Source organism: Lepisosteus platostomus, chromosome 4 (assembly GCF_059453375.1).
Source record: "Lepisosteus platostomus isolate fLepPlt1 chromosome 4, fLepPlt1.hap1, whole genome shotgun sequence".
Lineage (NCBI taxonomy): Eukaryota > Metazoa > Chordata > Actinopteri > Semionotiformes > Lepisosteidae > Lepisosteus > Lepisosteus platostomus.
Window position 1 is genome coordinate 55,405,290 of NC_142614.1, and position 21,158 is coordinate 55,426,447.

The 21,158-nt window shown below is 37.0% G+C and overlaps 2 protein-coding genes across 2 annotated transcripts in view; both read right to left on the bottom strand.

Annotated features, from left to right (window-relative positions):
- The window catches only part of commd10 (COMM domain containing 10), an 81,383-nt gene extending 76,191 nt beyond the window's left edge, over positions 1 to 5,192 (bottom strand). The window contains exons 1-4 of the mRNA XM_088629917.1: positions 5,055 to 5,192; positions 4,542 to 4,632; positions 3,900 to 4,010; positions 1,137 to 1,292 (exon numbers count right to left, since the gene is read on the bottom strand). Coding sequence (XP_088486043.1) covers positions 1,137 to 1,292; positions 3,900 to 4,010; positions 4,542 to 4,632; positions 5,055 to 5,083 — 387 coding nt within the window. The 5' untranslated portion in view covers positions 5,084 to 5,192. The remainder of the gene's footprint in view (positions 1 to 1,136; positions 1,293 to 3,899; positions 4,011 to 4,541; positions 4,633 to 5,054) is intronic.
- A 9,313-nt stretch (positions 5,193 to 14,505) lies between these two features.
- LOC148673452 (aminopeptidase Q-like) overlaps positions 14,506 to 21,158 on the bottom strand; it is a 34,891-nt gene continuing 28,238 nt past the window's right edge. Inside the window, exons 18-20 of the mRNA XM_088629932.1 lie at positions 19,691 to 19,831; positions 17,836 to 17,917; positions 14,506 to 15,509 (exon numbers count right to left, since the gene is read on the bottom strand). Coding sequence (XP_088486058.1) covers positions 15,348 to 15,509; positions 17,836 to 17,917; positions 19,691 to 19,831 — 385 coding nt within the window. The 3' untranslated portion in view covers positions 14,506 to 15,347. The remainder of the gene's footprint in view (positions 15,510 to 17,835; positions 17,918 to 19,690; positions 19,832 to 21,158) is intronic.

The following is a 21,158-nucleotide window of genomic DNA, read 5'->3' on the forward strand; positions in this document are numbered from 1 at the left end:
ATTGTACCCTGCGGTATCACTAAGTTAGCAATTACACAACACATTTTAATAAAATCATAGATACCAGCTTTTCAAAGTAATGGTCCAAGATTCTTTTTTTTCCTTCAGTAGCAAAGCATTTCAAAATATAAGCTTAAGTCTACTAACAATAACATTTGTAATTAGGCATTTAATTTATATATTTAATTTCCTCCAGTAAAAAAAACAGGTGAAACCGAATTGGAGATATATACAGTACATGGCAAAATAGACTGATAGTTAGAAAGAGCTCAACAAATAACACTAAGTTCTTTAAGAATTCCATCAGTTAATACATTTAAGCACTATTTTTTTAAAGAAGACCGTTTTGTTTGAAACAGAACGACTGCACTTTTATCAAATTAAGAAAATATCCTGCAGAACAGCTGAAACATCTGGGCATGAAGTGTGATGGCAGTGAAAGAAAATAATTGCAGCTTTCTTTTTAAAGGTTCTTTTTGCTTTAAAGTAAAAGACAATTACTTCTGTATGAGATAACTAATGGTTTCCTAGTAATGAGAAAGGACTATTCAGTTAAGTTCATAATGACCCATGGGGACACTTTGATGACTGATCAAATGGAAAAGAATATAGCATCCTAAATTTACAATGTGATTAAAATTAAGTGGCGTCCTTTCAAGAGGTTATCCCCCATTCTACGTATACTGTATTATGCATTTTCCCATACTGTATAAACAAAAACATGGTACAAGTGCATTAAACATGAATAAGGCTTAGATATGGAAAAATATTTAGCAATAAAGCTACGAAATCGGTTAAACGTGAAAGCAAAAAATGTGGATCAATGTGGATGCGATATCAAGCATCAGCTATTCAGAACTGTTTATCTTATTAATGATATACCAATGTATTCATTTAGATTAAGAACACAACAGCATAAGAACATAAAGACAATTACAAATGAGAGGAGACCATTCTGCACAACTAGCCCATTAAGTAGCTAGTAGCTAATCCATCCAAAGTTCTGATCCAGTGTTTTCTTGAAGTCATGGTATTGGCTTCAACAGCATTGCTGAGTAGCTTGCTCCACACTATTAATATGTTCACTTTGCACAAGAAGAACCATGTTTTTATTTGAAAAATAAAAAAACTCTTACCTTTTTAGGAGCAAATATCCGCTGCCTGAATTTTTCTACAGTGTCTTGGCCTGCAGTTGCCCATGCCTGAGAGAAGACCTCAGCCTTGTCAGGGTTTAATTTGATGTTTTCTAGTTGCTGCTTAAGAGATGCTGGTTTCACGTTGTGATAGACAGCCTGTAGAGGTAAAATTGAAAAAAAAAACTAGTTAAAACATCTCTAGGGATGAAATCTTGAACTTGTTATTGAGGGTACAAAATGGACCAATTCCTTTTAAAATATTTTTCTTACAACTATATTGACACAAGATAGAAAATGCAGGTGAACTCAGGATTAATTAAAAAATGAGACTAGTGGAGAATGCAATTGTGTTAAAATTATGCGTCATGAAATGTTAATTGCAATCATAAAGAAATTCCAATCCAATCAAAACTGAACTGGAGAGTAAAAATACGGATTTTGTCAAAACCTTGTACTTAAAAAAATGTATTTCCTTTAGACAAAATAAATCTATTAGATGAACACAAAATACAATGTGCTTCTTTTAGCCTAGCATCCTTCGGCTGTGCACAGATTTGGCACAGGAACATAGGAAATGAGTCGAGTTATTTCTCTTGACCTCAATCCTTCAGTTATTCAAGCTTCCAGAAGGTTCTGTCTCTAGAGGAATGCACCGTTCCTAGTGAATGAAAGATGTGCTATTTCTTTCTTAATAATTCATTTGGAGTTAAAAAGCTAAAATATGTATTAGATCTAAGCGGATTAGAGTACACTCCCACTTAATATTATTTAAAAATATAGCAGGTCTACAGAGCAGTGGGCACTAGAAAAAGGGAGCAATTATATTCATGAAATCAAAATCGGTTAAAGCGTTATATTCTGCTATTTTGGTAGGAGGCCATGAATTACAAAACCCAACTGACAGCTAGTAAAGACATATTCTCTCTCTAAATATAGTACTACAAAATCACAGCACAAGCACAAAATCCCTTACCAACACACTCCATACTCCTTCAACAATATAAAAACTATAGTAAAAGATAGCATATCATCCGCTTACATACTTGAAAAGAATGCTTATTATCCACAAACTACACCTAAAAAATTCACTTTTGAATTCTAAGGGCCTGTTTCACAAACCAGTGTGAGTTGTACTTGTAGACCTGTTTACCTCAAAGAATATTAGGTCACTCAAGATTAGTGCTAATTAATGTCTGTACAGCTACTGGAAGAGCTTACAGTTTTACTTACATTTCATACCATAAAAGGATAAAGCCTATTACTCAAAAGTCCCATGGGTATCTGTACTGTATGTAAAAAGAACACTGCAAGGTTAAGACTTCAAGGTAATTAACCAAGACTTTAACTGTGGATCTACTGCAAATTCACATAATTAGAATCAATTATATCTGGGTCTTCAATTTTAAAACTGCAGTACAATAACAAAAAGACTTACACATACATTTGTTTTGACTGCTAATGCTTACGGGTTTGTATCTAATTTTAGTCCAATGCCAACTAGCCTGCTGTTTATTAAATATCACTTTTTGTGCTGATGCTTTCGCATCACAAGACGAAGGTCATAATAGAGAAAGGCATTTTCTCAGCTTCTGCCCGAAATATTTTGACAGATATTTCACATCCACTTTGTGTTTGTGGATATTAATCACTGTTAATACTAGGTGTGAGGTGTAGGTTTTTAAAAGTCTGACATTTACCATGATCTTTTTTTTAAGTTTACAAACAAGAGGGTGCCATGTGGCCCATCTAGCTCTTGTTTACATTAGGCATCCATATGACCCTTTTATCCAGCCATTTTGTGAAATGCTAAGGGCATCATCTTTAATTTATTTGGTAATGCAGGGAGGAGCAATGCCAGTGCATACTCTGACAACAGGTTCTCCACGATTTACCAGTAACTACGTGGTGAATGAGCACACCGCACAATGCATTATAATGCTATGCCATCACAAACTCACTCCACATTAGAAACCTGCCACATTGGTCTGGGCTGACTACATCTGCAGGACAACCACTTTTGTATTGCAAGTGTTTAGCTTGCACTGCTTGCAATGTCCCCAACACATTTTTGTTAGGGCTCTAACACATATATGTGTTAGGGACAGATGTGTGTTAGATTTAACACATCTGCGTGCATGTACGGCCTGGTGCACAATGCGAGGTGGAACACTGGAGCGTTCACTGCCATTCTCAGACTCTTCACCACCTGACTATTTTCTTTTTCCATCTTTAAACCTTATCACCCACTCAAAAACACTGGTTTGGCTCTGTGTTCTCAACCTACAAACATTTTTTTTCCTTCGGTGAACATTCTCGGCATTCTTGACCTACTTTGTGAGGAACATATTCACTGCTCTGTGTTTGCGTGGGTTTCGTCTGGGTGCTCTGGTTTCCTTCCACAGTCCAAATACATCCTATTAGGTTAATTGACTTCTGGGAAAGCTGGACCTGGTATGAGTGTGGGTGTGTTTGCGTCTCTGTGTGCCCTGCAGTGGAGTGGTATCTCATCTAGAGTGTATCCCTGTGCCTGCTGAGCAAAGATACTTATTTATGGAGAGCAATGCCCTCTAAAGCATGAGACTGCAATTACACCAATAATTACTATTTACTTGGAAGTACTTGACTGGGTATTTTGTTTTTCTATACTAAAAGTTTCCAAGCACTGCTTATATAAGACAAGTAAAATGGCAAATATATGTATGTATTTCATCTGAAAAGCTTTAACTTAAGCATACAAAAGTGTGGCTTCAAAAGAAGACATGCCTGCTCTATAATATAAGAAACTGTTTCCAGGACTAGATGAAGGGCTTGCTTTTCTAGCAACAGAGCAGTCTGTAGTTTCTCCTCTTCCTCCTCACTGAAAGAGCGTTCGGCCTGCAACATGAATCATAAAAATTAGATAAATGAAGAAGTGTGGTAATTTAATTACAGAACGGTATCACAGTTCGTACATTGACGTCTCTACAGCAATGCATCAACATTTAGAAAAAAAATGCTTCACCCTGTTTCTATTCATTATGTACAGTAGTTATACAGCAGATTAGTAGATTTATATAGACAGTTGTTTAAATCATACGCCCATTATCAGAAAGCAACTTATTCATGGTGAGAGTCACAGCAAATAGGAGTCTATCTGATATCTAGTGATAAATATCTTTTTGGTAATATGCACGTTACAAATCTTAAAAATCAAAAAAGCTGATGTCTGTTGCATAGACTCTTAAAGACGATAAGGTGTCTGGGGCTTACATTAAGAACATTTCAAGCCAAGTTGGAAAATATAACCTAGTGAAGGTGTTGCTAGATTTAATACCAAAACTGTTTACTTTAAATAGTATCCCAAAGACAGTAAAGGTTGTTTGCCCTTTTCACATACATCTGGAAGCTTACAAAAGAGTAATGTACCTTTAGGTGGAGTTTCTGAAGAATTCGCGATAGCAGTTTTGGAAATTTGCTTGGGTCGATTTCATTGATGAACAACACTGCTTCTTTAATGCTGTGGATAGACAAACATCCCCCGAAAAAGAACTTTATTTATCGGAGACAAAAATCAGTGTAAAACACTACATTATTGAACCTTTTAGAAATCGCGAAACAAAAGGCTTTTTTTTCTGTTCTACGATATTGAAAACTTCACCAGATCGTTGGTAATCGCACAATTTGTACACACAGTAGAACCAGAAACACAATAAGGGGAAAATAACACATTATTCAGCATCATAATTAGTATAATAACAGGGCTATATCTACAACCCTGTGATGTAGTACAAAAAATAAAGAAACATTTAGTTCCATTGCATTGCTACAGCAAATGTTGATTTTATAAAAATCAATCAAACAACTATGCCGACTAAAACAGTGTCACTATCATTTTATTACTGATACACTGTATAAAGAAAAATAATCCTACAACAATACCTTTGAGTTTCTTTAATAATTGCAGTCATGGCAAATCTCGGCGGTTCTTTGCAAAATTTCAACTTCTGTTATTTTTCCTCTCTTCCTTGTCACATGTCCGCAGACAGCTGTTAGGACAGATACCGTCCAGGGTCAAACTGAACCAAAGACTGAAACGCGAATCTTGAGTATTTCTTTATTCGTTATTGCCACACAACAGTAGTTGGTGGCATTGGCTTTCGGAGCAAGAGAACACTGATGAAACAGCCATAAAGCACATAAAATATTTTAAAAATACATATAAACTGAAATTAAAAGACAAGCATCACACAATCACGTGGATACGTACAGTTAACATTAACCTTGCATGCAGCAAACACAATTGTAAAGGAGCTGCTCACGGGAGGCTAAATAACTGAAGGGGGAGAGCTCGAATTCTTACGGCAGAGGGAAAGAAGCTGAAGTTGAAGCGTGTAGTTTTTGAAAGGATTGATTTCAACCATTGTCCCGAATGAAGAAGCTAAAAAAGATTATGAACTGGATGAGAGGGTCTGAAATAATCTTATAGGCACCACCTGAGATACGTCTTGTGTAAAGGGGTGAAGCTGAAGGCAGTTCACAGCCTATTATTTCTCATGCTCTGGACACGATCCTTTCCAGCTTTCCTTTTGTATATCTTCCAAACGATGATGGAAGTTGTTAAAATCCTTTGAATTATGGCTGTGTAAAATTGGCAAAGAAGTTGCTGGTTTACTCTGTATTTCTTAATACTTCGCGGTCAGCAGCTATACAGTATTAAATACTGCACCGACATTTGTGTACCAGAAATGAAAAATTAGGTCATTTCCCAATTAGAAACCGTGGTTCAACAACGACATTCGCAATAAAATAAAAGATAGATCCACCGCGTTCAAATGGGGGGACAAAGAGCTGTACCCAGCAGCCATATCACCCTGCAACTCACAACTGGCAACCCACTGAAGCTAAGCAGGTGTGAGCCTGGTCAGTACCTGGATGGAAGACCTCCTGGGAAAAATTAAGGTTGCTGCTGGAAGAGGTGTTAGTGGGGCCAGCAGGGGGCGCTCACCCTGTGGTCCACGTGGGTCCTAATGCCCCAGTATAGTGATGGGGACACTATACTGTAAACAGGTGCCGTCCTTCGGATGAGACGTAAAACCGAGGTTCTGACTCTCTGTGGTCATTAAAAATCCCAGGGCGTTTCTCGAAAAGAGTAGGGGTGTAACCCCGGCGTCTTGGCCAAATTTCCCATTGGCCCTTACCAATCATGGCATCCTAATAATCCCCCTCTATGAATTGGCTACATTACTCTGCTCTCCTCCCCACTGATAGCTGATGTGTGGTGAGCGTTCTGGCGCACTATGGCTGCCGTCGCATCATCCAGGTGGATGCTGCACATTGGTGGTGGTGGAGGGGAGACCCCATTACCTGTAAAGCGCTTTGAGTGGAGTGTCCAGAAAAGCGCTATATAAGTGTAAGCAATTATTATTATTATTATTACAAGAAATCACGGTATGCATTAGAGGAAGCCATAAAACGCGCCAAACGGAGCTACAGAGTGCGGCTTGAAACGCAGTGCGCTGACACCCGGAGGCTGTGGCAGGGATTACAGTCAATCACAGGCTACAAGGGCTGCAGCCAGGAGATTGACACGAACAACGCATCCCTGCCTGACGAGCTGAACCACTTCTATGCCCGCTTTGATGCTCTGAACACGGGCAAAGCTGAGAAGACCCCAAGTGTGCAGGGCGAGTTTGTTCTGAAACTCTCAGAGCAGGACGTGCAGAAGACTCTGAGTAGGGTGAAAATCCGTAAGGCTGCAGGGCCTGATGGGATACCACCTTGCGTCCTGAGGACATGGGCAGCCCAGCTGACCACAGTGTTTACAGACATCTTTAACTCCTCCCTGTCACAGTCCATGGTCCCCACCTGCTTTAAAAAAAACACTATTGTTCCAACCCCCAAAAAGACAAAAGTGACATGCCTGAATGATTACCGCCCAGTAGCATTAACATCTGTGGTGATGAAATGCCAGGAGAAGCTGGTGTTGTCACACATCAACTCCTCCATCACAGAGTCCCTGGACCCCTTGCAGTTCGCCTACCAGAACAACAGATCAGTGGATGATGCTGTCTCCCTGGCTCTGCATACAGCCTTGGAACACCTGGACACTAAGAACTTGTATGTGAGAATGCTGTTTGTGGACTACAGTTCAGCATTCAATTCCATCATACCCAGTCAACTGGTGACAACGCTCAGGGGATTAGGTCTGTGCAACTCTGTCTGCAACTGGCTGCTGGGCTTTCTTATCGAGAGACCACAGGTGGTGCGAATAGGCAATAAAACATCAACACAACTCACCCTGAGCACTGGAACCCCACAAGGCTGCTGTTTGAGTCCAAGGTTGTACTCCCTATTTACTCACGACTGCACAGCAAGACACAGCAACAACCGCATCATTAAGTTTGCAGATGACACCACTATAATAGGACTGATCAGTGATGATGACGAGTCCACTTACAGGGATGAAGTTGTACAGCTGCTTAGGTGGTGTCATAGCAATAACCTGGACTTGAACATAAAGAAAACGAAAGAGCTAATACTGGACTTTCGGAGACATAGGCCATACACTCACAGCCCACTCAGTATTGATGGAATGGAAGTGGAAACAGTCACCAGCTTTAGGTTTATGGGAATTCACATCTCTAAAGATCTAACCTGGACTGTGAACACTGACTCTATCATGAAGAAGGCTCAGCAGCGCCTTTATTTCTTGAGGTGCCTCAAGCGATGGGGGATGCCAATACATGTGTTGGTGAACTTCTACCGCTGCACCATCAAGAGCGTCCTCACCAATGGGATCACGTGTGGTATGGCAACACCTCTTCGCGAGAAAGAAAGGCACTGCAGAGAATGGTCAATATGGCCCAGAAGATCATCGGCTGCGGTCTCGCCGAGATTAAACAGCTCTATGAGGACCGCTGCCGTGGTAGAATTCTGGCCATCACAAAGGACAGTCACCACCCCGGGCATGAGCTCTTCACCCCACTGCCCTCAGGCAAGAGATATAAGAGCATACGGACACTTACCACTAGATTCTTCAATAGCTTCTATCCACAAGCAGTGAGACTGGCGAACACATTTAGCCATCCCCCTCGGACCACACCTACACCATCACCATCTACCTCTTTATGATTTCTTATCTATTGCACATCTCCAGTCATTGTTTACACGTCTGTATTGTTTACATTCAAACTGTCTACATGTTTACTTGCACATTGTCTATTGCTTGTTTGTACATTGTCTTGATGCACTGTTCGCACTTTGTTTTGTTTTTTACACTTGTTTTACAATCAAGAGACTTTCTGTAAGTAAGAATTCCATTGTACCAGTACCGGTTACATATGGCAATAAAGTTCAAGTTCAAGTTAAGTTGCCTGAGAAAGTACACCCTCTACTGTTCCTCCTTACACACTGTATCTAATCTGTGCTGGAGCTGCATTTATGATCATTACTTAAGTTCCCAAAAATGTGTTTTGGAATTTGTGGTCACAATAGGATGGTCATTAATGATGATCGGGAGCTTTATGTTCTGGACACATAAAAAATCAATAATGACTTCCCTAGCTTTTAATGCATTGAATAGAAGGTCTTTATCAGAACACCACGTTGTTCTCAGTCAATCTCTCAGTACGGAGGCTCATCATTATCAGAGAAAAGGCCAAATATAATAGTATCATTTGGATGATTAAAAATCATAACTGAGCCGACTTAAGATGTGAAGTTATTTGTGAAAAGGGAAAAAAGCCACAGAGATAGGAAGCCTTGGGGAGCAGCTTGTCTCAGAGAGCAATATGTCCTGTTATCCTCTAGACAGGTTCTTGGTTGGCGACACCTCAGAAAGTCCAGAATCCAACAGCACAACCAGCAATTATAATTTATACTTAGACTGTACACTGGTTTATTTTTGAACTACTGGTACATGAAAAAGACATAACATCAAGGAGTGTTTTGTCAAATGAAGGAAAATCATGCAGTGTTGTTATACAACAGCCTAAAACATCAGTAATAAAAAAATAATTCCAGTGCAAGTCTTTCGTATAATCAAAATAATCACAATAATGTGAAACAAACAAAAAATGTTTTCAGAAAAAGAAAATAAACATTGAAATAAAATTATTTACCAGAGAAATAATATTTACCAGTTTAATCAATATACCTGTATTGTAAACTGATGTTTACAAACAAGTTTCTGCCTTGTATGAGAAAGCAAATATGGTGCTGCCACCTTCTATACAAATACTGTTGTTGATCTATTACCTATTGCAACAGCTAGCTGCTTTTTCTAGATTGCATTCAGGACAAGGATAGAAGTAACAGCACATTCTTGGTCTGGGCCTGTTATTACCTGAGCAATTTTAAGAATATGTTTCTGAAAGAAACTGAAATCAATCAGCTTGTGATTAAGGTGCAGAAGACACAGAGATCTCCCAGGACTGGAATTAGTGGTTGAGGTAGTTCTAGAAGTCTTCACCAGTGCAAATAGCAGCCATATCACCCTGCAACTCATAACTGGCAACCCACTGAAGCTAAGCAGGTGTGAGCCTGGTCAGTACCTGGATGGGAGACCTCCTGGGAAAGACTAAGGTTGCTGCTGGAAGAGGTGTTAGTGGGGCCAGCAGGGGGCGCTCACCCTGTGGTCCATGTGGGTCCTAATGCCCCAGTATAGTGATGGGGACACTATACTGTAAACAGGTGCCGTCCTTCGGATGAGACGTAAAACCGAGGTCCTGACTCTCTGTGGTCATTAAAAATCCCAGGGCGCTTCTCGAAAAGAGTAGGGGTGTACCCCGGTGTCCTGGCCAAATTTCCAATTGGCCCTTACTAATCATGGCCTCCTAATAATCCCCCTCTATGAATTGGCTACATTACTCTGCTCTCCTCCCCACTGATAGCTGATGTGTGGTGAGCGTTCTGGCGCACTATGGCTGCCGTCGCATCATCCAGGTGGATGCTGCACATTGGTGGTGGTGGAGGGGAGTCCCCATTACCTGTAAAGCGCTTTGAGTGGAGTGTCCAGAAAAGCGCTATATAAGTGTAAGCAATTATTATTATTATTATTATTTTGCAGGTTGCAGTTAAGGCCCAACACTCTTGCTAAATGCAATTAAGTAAACTCGTCACTAGGAGGAGCTGTATATACATGAATACCTATAGTTAGCACTAACCCACATACAGTAGGGAAAAAAAAGGATGAACCTCATATGAGATCATCTAGTCGTGCATAGCACATAAGGGCAATTACTGTATATTTTTTAAGTTGAGAGTTATGATGGTTAATTTAATACAACCTCAATAAAAATAACCATTGTGTAGGTCTTCCATCCTGTTCCAAAAAGATTTTAAAACAGCAATGTCTACAAGCCCTACAACATACAGTTAAAAAAAAGTGAGCTTTTCAATTTTCCAAAAAAAAATCATGATGCATTTTATTTCACTAATTTGTTTTAATAAATCTTGTTTCTTTACCTGTTCCTTTACTTTGACAAAGTCCCTGAGCTCACTAGCTGGTTGATGCTGCACAGGAAGACTTACAGAATATCCCACAACGGTCTGTCCACAGGCTGATTAGGTCTATGCAACTATGCTCCCATGTGTCATAACTCATACTATCTCTGCAACATTTTTATTTTGACAATGTGTCAAGTTTTATTCTGAAAACGTGTTCTTATTCTTTGATCTTTATTTTTGTTTATATTGTCTATGATTATGTTTGATGTCCATGCTTGTCCAAGTCCATTTAATTTTAGTATTGTGTTAATTTTATATATGGATGGAAATTCCCCCTTCTCCTTGTAAACAATTACACATAAAACTTCAGCATGCTGTATCTCTGTCAATTTAATCATCTGTTAGAGCATATGTTATTCGCTCACAGACTTTTTTCAATGTTTGGCCCAGCTTATTGTACATCTCAACAAGGCTAAAGTCAGGGGAATGGGGAAAGAGCTTGTCAAACCTGTTTCTTGGTTAAAATGTCAGTAAAGTGGTCTTAAGCAATATTAAGTCAAAAGCTACAGCACTTTTTTTTCCCAAAAGCGAAAAAAAAATACTTTCTAAAATGGTATAAAAACAGGATCCATTTTAATGGAATGAAATTCCATTCTCACAGACTTTTTTCAATGTTTGGCCCAGCTTATTGTACATCTCAACAAGGCTAAAGTCAGGGGAATGGGGAAAGAGCTTGTCAAACCTGTTTCTTGGTTAAAATGTCAGTAAAGTGGTCTTAAGCAATATTAAGTCAAAAGCTACAGCACTTTTTTTTCCCAAAAGCGAAAAAAAAATACTTTCTAAAATGGTATAAAAACAGGATCCATTTTAATGGAATGAAATTCAAGAATTTAAGAAAGGTCAGGAAAGAGATAGAAACGAATATTGCAATGGAGGTTATAGTAAGTAATAGACTGGTCTTTTGGCAGTACAAAAAAATAAATAACGATGAAGCAAAATGTAACTGGAAAAATAAAGGAAAACTTCTCGACCTAGAAGGCGAAACGCACTCAGGCACTAAATGAACTGCTCACTCTTAAGGAAGAAGTCAGCAGCGTGTCTGAGCAGTATTGAGGCAGAATAAATTGTGTCTTGTACTAGAAGCACACAAGGCAAACAACTCCATGGTCCAGTGCTGTACAGCACAAGACAAGGTGTAGAATGCACAAGTGCGCTATAATATCACAAGCCAGAATAAGACAAATAGGGAAATGTATCCAATTTTAACATTTGCATATCATCTATTGTAGATTATTACAATATAACTTCCAACATTTTTAAACAAAAATACAGAAATAAAGATATAACGGTGTGCTACTAGAAACAAACAAATGTGCTTTTAAGTTATACTTCAAATATCTACATTACAATATTCAGTAAAACGTAAGTACAGGCAAATTGATGGTCCCGGGTGAATTGTTTAAAACCTGTTAAAAGGAGTTCACAAAGCAAGAGAGTCTTTAGCTAGGTTTATTAACTGTCATTGTCTGTTTCTTTTTTAAATGATGTACCAAAGAACAAACTGTGTAAGAACAATTTATAAAAAAGTCACTGGTTACAAAGTTAAATAAATCAACGTATATAATGTTTTTTTCATATTACAAATATCATAAAAATCCATGTACTTTTGAGGTGAACACTAACAAGTTTGAATTACCATGTGATGTCACAGCACACAGTAGCAAATTGTTTTCACAGAGGAGATCTCGGGGGACTCCATACTGTACGCATTGCACCCAAAACATAGTGGCACAGTGATTTCTGAACGAGAGTTTTCATGACAAATTCCAATTATAATTATTTTTCATGAAAAAAATATGACTGATAAGTACAGCTCTGGAATATTTTTTTGATGAAGCTTTAATTCAGTTCTAACCTCTTGTGTCACATAAACAAAATGTTTATTGTTTATTAATTGTTTATTATTAAAGATTATTTGAAAGGAAAAAAAGTATTTTGGCAATTAGTTGACAGGTGACTTTTGTTGGGTATTTTATTACCCAAAAATAGAATGTATATTATATTGTACTTATCATTCATTTTAATCTCATGATCACAAATACAAATTGTTTGACTGTAAAGACAAAATAAGTATATTTGCTGGGCTTATAGTTCTGATTTCAAAATACATATTTAGAATTTAAACATTAGTGTATCTGTCTAAGCAAAGCTCTATGTCTCACAACATTTAAAATTGATTTTCAACTCATATCAATTCATGGCTTTGGTAACAGTGCACAAAATTAATTTTTGCTGTCTTACATTGTTAACACAGTACTGTCTTAGCAGTGTCGTTGCATAATTATAAGGAAAAAGATTAAAAAGAATTCCCTTTTGTTCTGACATTTTTGCATGTATTTTACGTAAACAATGGGCTATCGGTCAACAGTTTGACAGCTCCAATTAATTTTGCAGGAATCTCTGTTTAAAGTGAATTGTCTTAGCAGCATCAATATAAAATAATTATTTAACAAATGATTGCTAAAATATAGTCATATAATATCCCAAACCCAGTTTAAAACATTGATAACAATCCTTGTACAAATACAAGGCAAAACATTAAAATTAACCTTTGCTTTAAAATTTACTTGTTTAAAAAAATCATCCATTCAGAATGAATACAAAACATAACCATTAAAGGCAATTAACAATTATTATACTAGATAAATTGTATTTCCAGATAGTTTCCATAAAATCTTCAAGGTCTCTGGCTTCTAAGTGACTATACTTGAATAAATGGTTGAGAAAATATGAGGTTTTCAGGTTGAGAACTGCATTAGTGTATAAGATTTAGCAAAATTGACACATTGTTGCAATGTGACAAGCTTTTAATTGTGTTTAAGTATACTCCGAAGGATTATCAACAGAAATTGAAAGAGTAAGGAAACCAAATAGTAGTATTACAATGTAAAAAGTTTACAAAACAGAGAAATACTTGCAGAATTTTATGAAATGAACTGAGTTAAAAAATGGAACCTTAGCATCTAGACTTACAGTTCATTGTTAAATGAAAGAAACTAGATAACATTTAAGAACTGCTTCCATCTCTGAGGCCTGCAAATACTGTATAACAGCATCTTAAGTTTGAAACATGTGACTGAAACAAATGTTTGACATTAAAAGGTCTACAAATACAGTATAAGGGGGAATTTTCTTACAATGATGATAAAAAAATGATGATGATACAGTGAGTTTGTCTTATATAGATTTCATTATACACAAAAATGGGTACAAATAAGTGTTGAATGCAATGAATGTTGAATGCATGTAGTCATACAGGGTCCTTCTCTAGTGGAATGCATGGTGATGTGTGCTCCAGAGTGTTCAAGTAATCGCTTTCATTCCAGCCACCATCTCTCATTCTACGACCCCACACCATCTTTCTGTCTCTTGTACTGTTACCCTAAGAAACTCAGCAAAGTCTTTGTTTTGGTTAATACCCTTACATTGCAGTATGTCATCAAAACACAAGGCACCTGAAAGTGGTTGTGTAGAGAAGATAAGTTGAGAGGTTATTAGACCAGAGAGTAAACATGTAAATTCTGGATATCATACTGTATGTGAAGGTGTGAGTGTCATAAGTACAACTTGAAAATGTTACCACCCGCACCATCCAAAAGGCTGAAGAAAAGAAGAAAAGATTTACGTCAATGTTGAAGCTTCTGCTCCTTAGGAGATAAGGTTCCTCCTGTTTCTATGGCGTTAGAGGCCTAATTAATATTTTTATGTCCTAAATGTTTAATGCTTTTTTATACCATATATATTTTATTTTGTATTAAATGTTAGTTTGATATGCAATTAAGTTTAGGTTGGGCTATTCATTTGTTTGTAATATTATAGGTATATAAAGTAGGTATTAATAGATTAATTTAAAAGGCCACATTCACGTATGCTTATTTATTAGCAAGTTTTTCTATGCCATTCAATACCACTGAAAGAAGATAAATTGAGGCATCATCTTGACGGAATATCAAATGATGTTGAGAATACTGCTAGAACTAAAAAACATCCTGGTTACAAAGGTATACATTTAATATTCAAGCTTTTTTTTGCAACACAGAGTCTGTCGTGTCAATAAAATGTGTGAGAACATGGAATCGGAGAAGGACAAAAGAAAGCCTTGGGACTTTTTCAACATCTCAAAAGTAAATTGGAATATTACCATCAAGAGGGACAGCACAGTGGTGCAGTGAGATCCTGGGTTCAATTCCTGATGTACTATCTGAATGGGGGCTGTGTAATCTCCCTGTGTTTGCATGGGTTTTCCTCTGGGACTCCAGTTTCCTTTCACAGTCCAAAGAAATTCTGGTAAATTATCTGGCTTCTGGGAAAACGGCCCCTGGTGTGAGTATGTGTGCTTATGTCTGTGTGTGCCCTGTGAAGGACTGGGTTTAGCCTGCCTTGTGCCTGTTGCCTGTCAGGATAGGTTGCAGTTCCTTCACAGCCCTGTATCAGACAGAGTGGTTTTATATGGATACCATCAAGGACACAGTGTAAGCTGTCAGTAAGTCAGTGACTGGACATACAAAATAATAAGATAATAATCTAATTTTAATATTAATTAAAGCTTATGAAAGGTAAGTTTTTTGGTATTTTTTTCAGTGTCATAAAACTTTTACAGCTTTAAACTGTAAGGCCTTTTTTGTTTTCAGACTTTTGAAGACTTGTACTGTACATACACACATACAGTATCTTATTATTACAATTTCAAAACCAGCGAGCTGAATAATAACAACTAACATAAAGTCAGTACACATCTTCACTATCTACATTTTCTTGAAACCATTTGTAAATTCTGTGAAAGTATTTGGTTTTAAAATCTGATTTTAGCTTTTTTACTTCTGTGGACTTCTGGATTATCTCAGGCAACTCTTCTGGACCCATAGTCATATTTAAAATCTTTATCAGCTGAAAAACAAAGGAAAACCATAAGAATTCAAATTACAACTAGTATTTCCACAATTTTAACAGATATCCTTCAAAAGGCTAAATTAATCAACAAATCAGTTAACTAATTAATCATTGAAAACACTTAGTAAGTCAACATACTGTAACATTAAAAAAATATTGAAACCATATTTTTATAATTACCACAACAAATAATTGCCAATGACCTAACAATATCAAACACACTTCACTTTACACACATTTCACAATTCACTTTTCAATATGTTTGCATCTTCATGTATGGGTTTTTTTTTATATTGAGTCCAATGAAATCCCTTACATAGAATTTACTGACATTTAAACAAGGATTGTTTCCAAAAATACCACTTGCATTAAAAGGAAAATATTCCACTAGTATTGCAAGAGCAATACATTTTAAAATAAAAAGTGGATAAATTATCTCTGGCCCTAATAAGCTATACTGTACATGGCTTTGATATCCCAGAGTTGGGGGGAAGATTTGTTGGATGTGGTTGAGTGGAATATGTGGTAAGCTTGCTGGGAACTGATGACTTTGACTGCCAGATTCTAGGTAACAGATACGTTTCATCTTCAGAAAATTCCACTCTACCTCCATCTTTCATTTTTGCATAGTCCAATAATAAAAATGTCAGTCCTACATCTATTCTTTTATGCTTACACATATGTATTTGCTATATTCAAAAAACAGAAATGTTAATGACCATTTTTGATGCATATCCATTTATATTTCATTTTTATGCACAGGTTGTTTTAATGTCACACAGTTTTACTACATTTTAATTATGTTTAATTGAAGATTATGGCTGAACTAGTGGACAGTAAATGACGTCAACATTTCTGACTAAAATCATTTGAAGATGACTCATTGTACACTTTGGGACATTTTCCAAAACATCTGTCAGAACAGAGTCCATACAGTGTTATTCATGATGTTAATGCATATAATGCACTACAATCCAACCATAGTATCCCTCTCTGTGATGTTACACAACAGACTGTACAGAATGAAACTACCCACACCTTGGATTGATATTTGCAATCAACTGATTCAGAGTTGTTCATCTGTTTTGCCTTGCATCTTGAACCAATGCACTGGCATCACAGTCAAGGAGAAAACGCTTTTGTCCACTTTTGCCCCTAGATGATGATGTCTTTCTCTCAGACTTCCATACCAACATCACCTTCTCCACTGTTGCTCATGAAACATCAGCAAGTGGAGCTGTCTTCATACCTGAAAGTCCTGCTTATCATGCCCCAACAATCACCCCTCTTTCAAAGTCATGGAGTTCTCTTCTTCTAGCAATGGCAGCCAAAATAATGGAGAACTCTGCCTACCCCAGCCTTTTATACATGACACTAAAAATGATGGGAATGGGATGTTAATTGCTTGCTTAACTCAGGAACCACACCTGTGTGGAAGCATCTGCTTTCAATATAGTTGAAAGTTTCCTTTATTTCGCCAGTTACCTGTCTATTGCTCATCTGTCTTTCTGTGCATACAGTATGTTTGAACTGGACAGGCAGGATATATCCTGAACAGGATGCCATTCCATCACTGGGCACACACAGAGACAAACACACGCACTCACACCAGGGCCAATTTACCCAGAAGCCAATTAACATACTAGTATGTCTTTGGACTATAGGTGGAAACCAGAACACCCAGCAAAAACCCACATGAACCAGGGAGAACATACAAACTACATGCAGATGGCACTCCAGGTCCAGGACTGAACCCAGAGCCCTAGCACTGCGAGGCAGCAATGCTAACCACTGTGCCACCATGATATATATAAAACCCTATATTTGTCTATCAAAATAAGTAGGCTATTATATGCGTTTGACTACTGAGATTGAAACAAAAGCCAGAAATTATTGTGTGATCAGTTTGTTTTAGGGACCTTTCACTGACAGAAAGAGTTTGGAAATGAAACGTTTGGACAGAAGAAAATAAGCCACAGATGTATTTTCCTGCTGTACAAAAAGAGCTGAATGGCCTCCCCTCAACTGGAACCTTCCTTAGTTCTCTAGAGCCATGATCAGTGGCCTTCATCAACAGCCTCCTGGTTCGTTCTGCATTTGGGATTCTGACTATTTTCCCATGGCCACCTTCTCATCCTTCAGCTTGGAAACGTTACCACAATAAATCATCTGAAATTGCGTGGCTTTCTGTGTCTCCCTACTGGTTTGCATGCATCTTACTGGCATGTATCTTTCAAAACAGTACAGCTCAGCCTTTAATCCCTAAAAGTATAGATAAGTGTAAGCAGTTATTAATGATAAATTATAAAGACAGTTTTCTCACCTGGTTAAACTGAAAATCACCTGAAATCCGGTCAGCAAAATGTCCAAAAACTGGCCAAAGCTGGTGAATAAATGCTTTGTCCCTGTAAGTTAAAAAGCTTTCGTCAAATAACAGCTGAAAACAGAAATAGTTTTTGTTAATCAACATTAACATTCTTCATGTCCCTCAACACAGCATAGTTGTAAAATAATGGGAGGTTGGCTGTTGGTTAGGTGCTACTCAAACAAAATTTCTTTGAATTACAAAGAGGAAAAAAAGTGTAAAAAATGACTGACATTGGCTATGATTTAATTCAAAGGAAAACTAGATCAAAAAGTTCACAAACATAATGGTCAAATATCAACTAAGGGAAAAACAATTTCACGGATATCGTCAAATGTGTAAATCTGTATTTTGCATTGCTAGGAAATCTAACAAAACTGACACCAAACTACACTTCATTGTTGTTTGGACAGACACTATGCTTTACCCTTCCTAGAGTTTATTTCCATAATGCTTGTGAGCAGAAGCATCCTGTTCTCCAAGATATTTCTGGATTATTTAATCAACAAAATGATCCAACTCTAAACATCCACAATTCATTAAGTATGAGAACCCTTATATTCAGTAACTGGTAATATTTGAGAAGCAATAGCCTCAGGTAGATGCTTCCTGTAACTGTGTGGAAGTCCCACATATGGGTTTATGACATATGAGTTTATTTGACAGCTTCATTGCGTGTACAGTTTGCTTCAGGTCCTGCCATTTTGGAGTTCTTGTTTAGACTGTAATTTGGATAACCCACATGTAATATTTTTCTTCTTCAGCCATTATGTTATCTGTATGTCTAAGTTTGGGATCATTGTTTTGCTATTTGACCCATTTTTGGCTCAGTTCAGCTGATGATTGGATGGCCTGACTTTCGCCTTTACAATTGGTTGATACAACAACAAGTTCATAGTTTTGTCAATAATAGCAAGCTGTCTGGGTCATGAGGTATCAAAGTAGCCCCAAAAAATGATACTCCTTCCACTACGCTTGAAAGTCTGGATGAGCTTCTTCTGTTGGAAGGTTGTGTTTCTTTTTCACCATACAAAACATTTTTCATTGATACCAAAAAGTTAAACTTTTCAATCAACTGTCTATAGAACATTCTTCCTATGTGCTCTTTGACAAATGTGAGACAGGAGATAACATTCTTTATAGAGCCCATTTTTCTTTGTTATCTTCTCATGAAAATCATTCCTGTTCGGTGTTTTCAAGATGGTTCATGTAGAAACACTGAAATTAACCACAGCGAGAGATGCTTGCTGATCCCCAGATGTTACTCTGGGGCTCTTTGAGAGTTCCTCAATGATATTCTGTGTTGCTCATGGAGATCTTGGCAGCACTACTGAACTTGGGTAGAGTCACAGTAGTGTTGAATATTTTCCAATGTGTAGACCATCTAACAGAAAGATTAAAAATGGTTTTGTAACCCTCTCATGACTAACAGGCTACACTTTTTCTGAAGTCCTTTGAAATCTCTTTTGATTATGGTAGAAGGTATTTCCACTAACCTATATGATAAAGACTAAACTCACAAGGTTTGAGTAGAGCAAAAACTTCAGTAGAGACTTATCAAAACAGTTGCAATTTCTGGCAGATATTGACTCTATGAGTACTTATGCAATCTATACTTTCTAGTTTTTTTCTCTTTACTACAGAATAAATTGTATTTACTATTTTCAAAAAAAAATTCAGTCTGAGCATTTTAAAATACTAACATCATCCTCCTTTTATTAAAAAAAATAATTTTAAGTGCACTGGTTCTATGTATAAACAAAAATCAATTTTTAAAGATGAGTAATTACTCAAAACTGAAACATTTACTTACTTGGTTTGAAATATCTCCAGGTTTTCTTGAATAAAATTCCATACTAGTGGTTCACCAATTATATTTTTCAGTATTTGTCTCAAAATGCTCGATATACGCTCCGATACAACAGATGATGCATCCAGCAAATGATTAAGGTACCTTTAAAGAAATGACAGTTTTGTACATAATAAATATTAAGCTGTGTTAACTGTTTTGCTATTTAAGAAGATATCCAAACATGTGTTCCTGTTTAAAGCAAGTGTCTCCTTAATGTAATTTGAACTGAGATATTCTAGTTATTAAATCAGAGGTTTGTCTGTAAACTGAAATGGTTTGTCTGTATTTCATTTTGGGTTTTTATAATGAAAATGAGTCTCACACAATTTTTAAGGGCCTGTTCTTGTAAACAGAATTATGGACTGTATAGGAACATGCTAAAGGATAAAAATGAGATTTTGGCTGATCTTGCGTATCTGATTTTGACTAATATACATATAATATTATTCAGATGTATTTGACCAATATATCATATCTAGGATTAAAAGTTTAGAAACAACAAATTGAAACACCATTTCTGTAAATAAATTAGGTACCTATCAAAAACACACTGCCTCAGATAACCCGCTATTTCTACTATGCAACATACTGTATACTGTGAATGTAATGCTCAGTCAATCTTTTTATAACAGAATAATTCACTTTTGAGATTGTTATAGGAAGACATTGTATAATGGTTTACTTTACATTTTTTGACAAAACTGAAAATCCTCACACAACACAAAATGTTATAATTGGTAGCTTTTAAAATTTGGTGCTCTCACACACTCACAGATAAACTAAAGTGTAAATGTACCACAGAGAGGCATTCAACAAAAAAAATAGACAGAAGTTTCCACCTGTAGTGCCTTCTACAGAAACCATTGAACTATTTTCCATAAAGGACTCTAACTATAGCCTGTCACAGTGGCACGGGGGTTAGCAGTACTGCCTTGCAGCGCTCGGACCCAGGGTCCAATTCTGAATGTGGGGTGCTATCATTATGGAGTTGGTGCAGTATGTTCTGCCTGTGTTCACGTGGGTTCCCTCTGGATGTTCGTTACCTCCCACAGTCCAAAGACATACTGGTAGGTTAATTGGCTTATGAGAAAACTGGTCCTGGTGTGATTATGTGTGCGTTTGTGTGGGTGCTCTGTGACCCTGTACAATCTCTGTATATAAAAGAAGTAGTACCATTGGACATACAGTACTAATGTCTAGACTACATTTGCTGTGGTCATCGTAGTGCTTTATTGTTACTATGTCTTTACTAACAGGTTTTGTAGTTTAGATTATAAACTATTTTTAAGAGTTTCTATTGTAGCTACAATGAAAAAACTGTAAACGTTAGTAATAAATGCACACATTAGTTTTATTTCTCTCAAGTTCATTAAAAGGTTAATTACAACATTTGCAGTTGGAGAAAAGACTTCAAGATACATTTAAATGT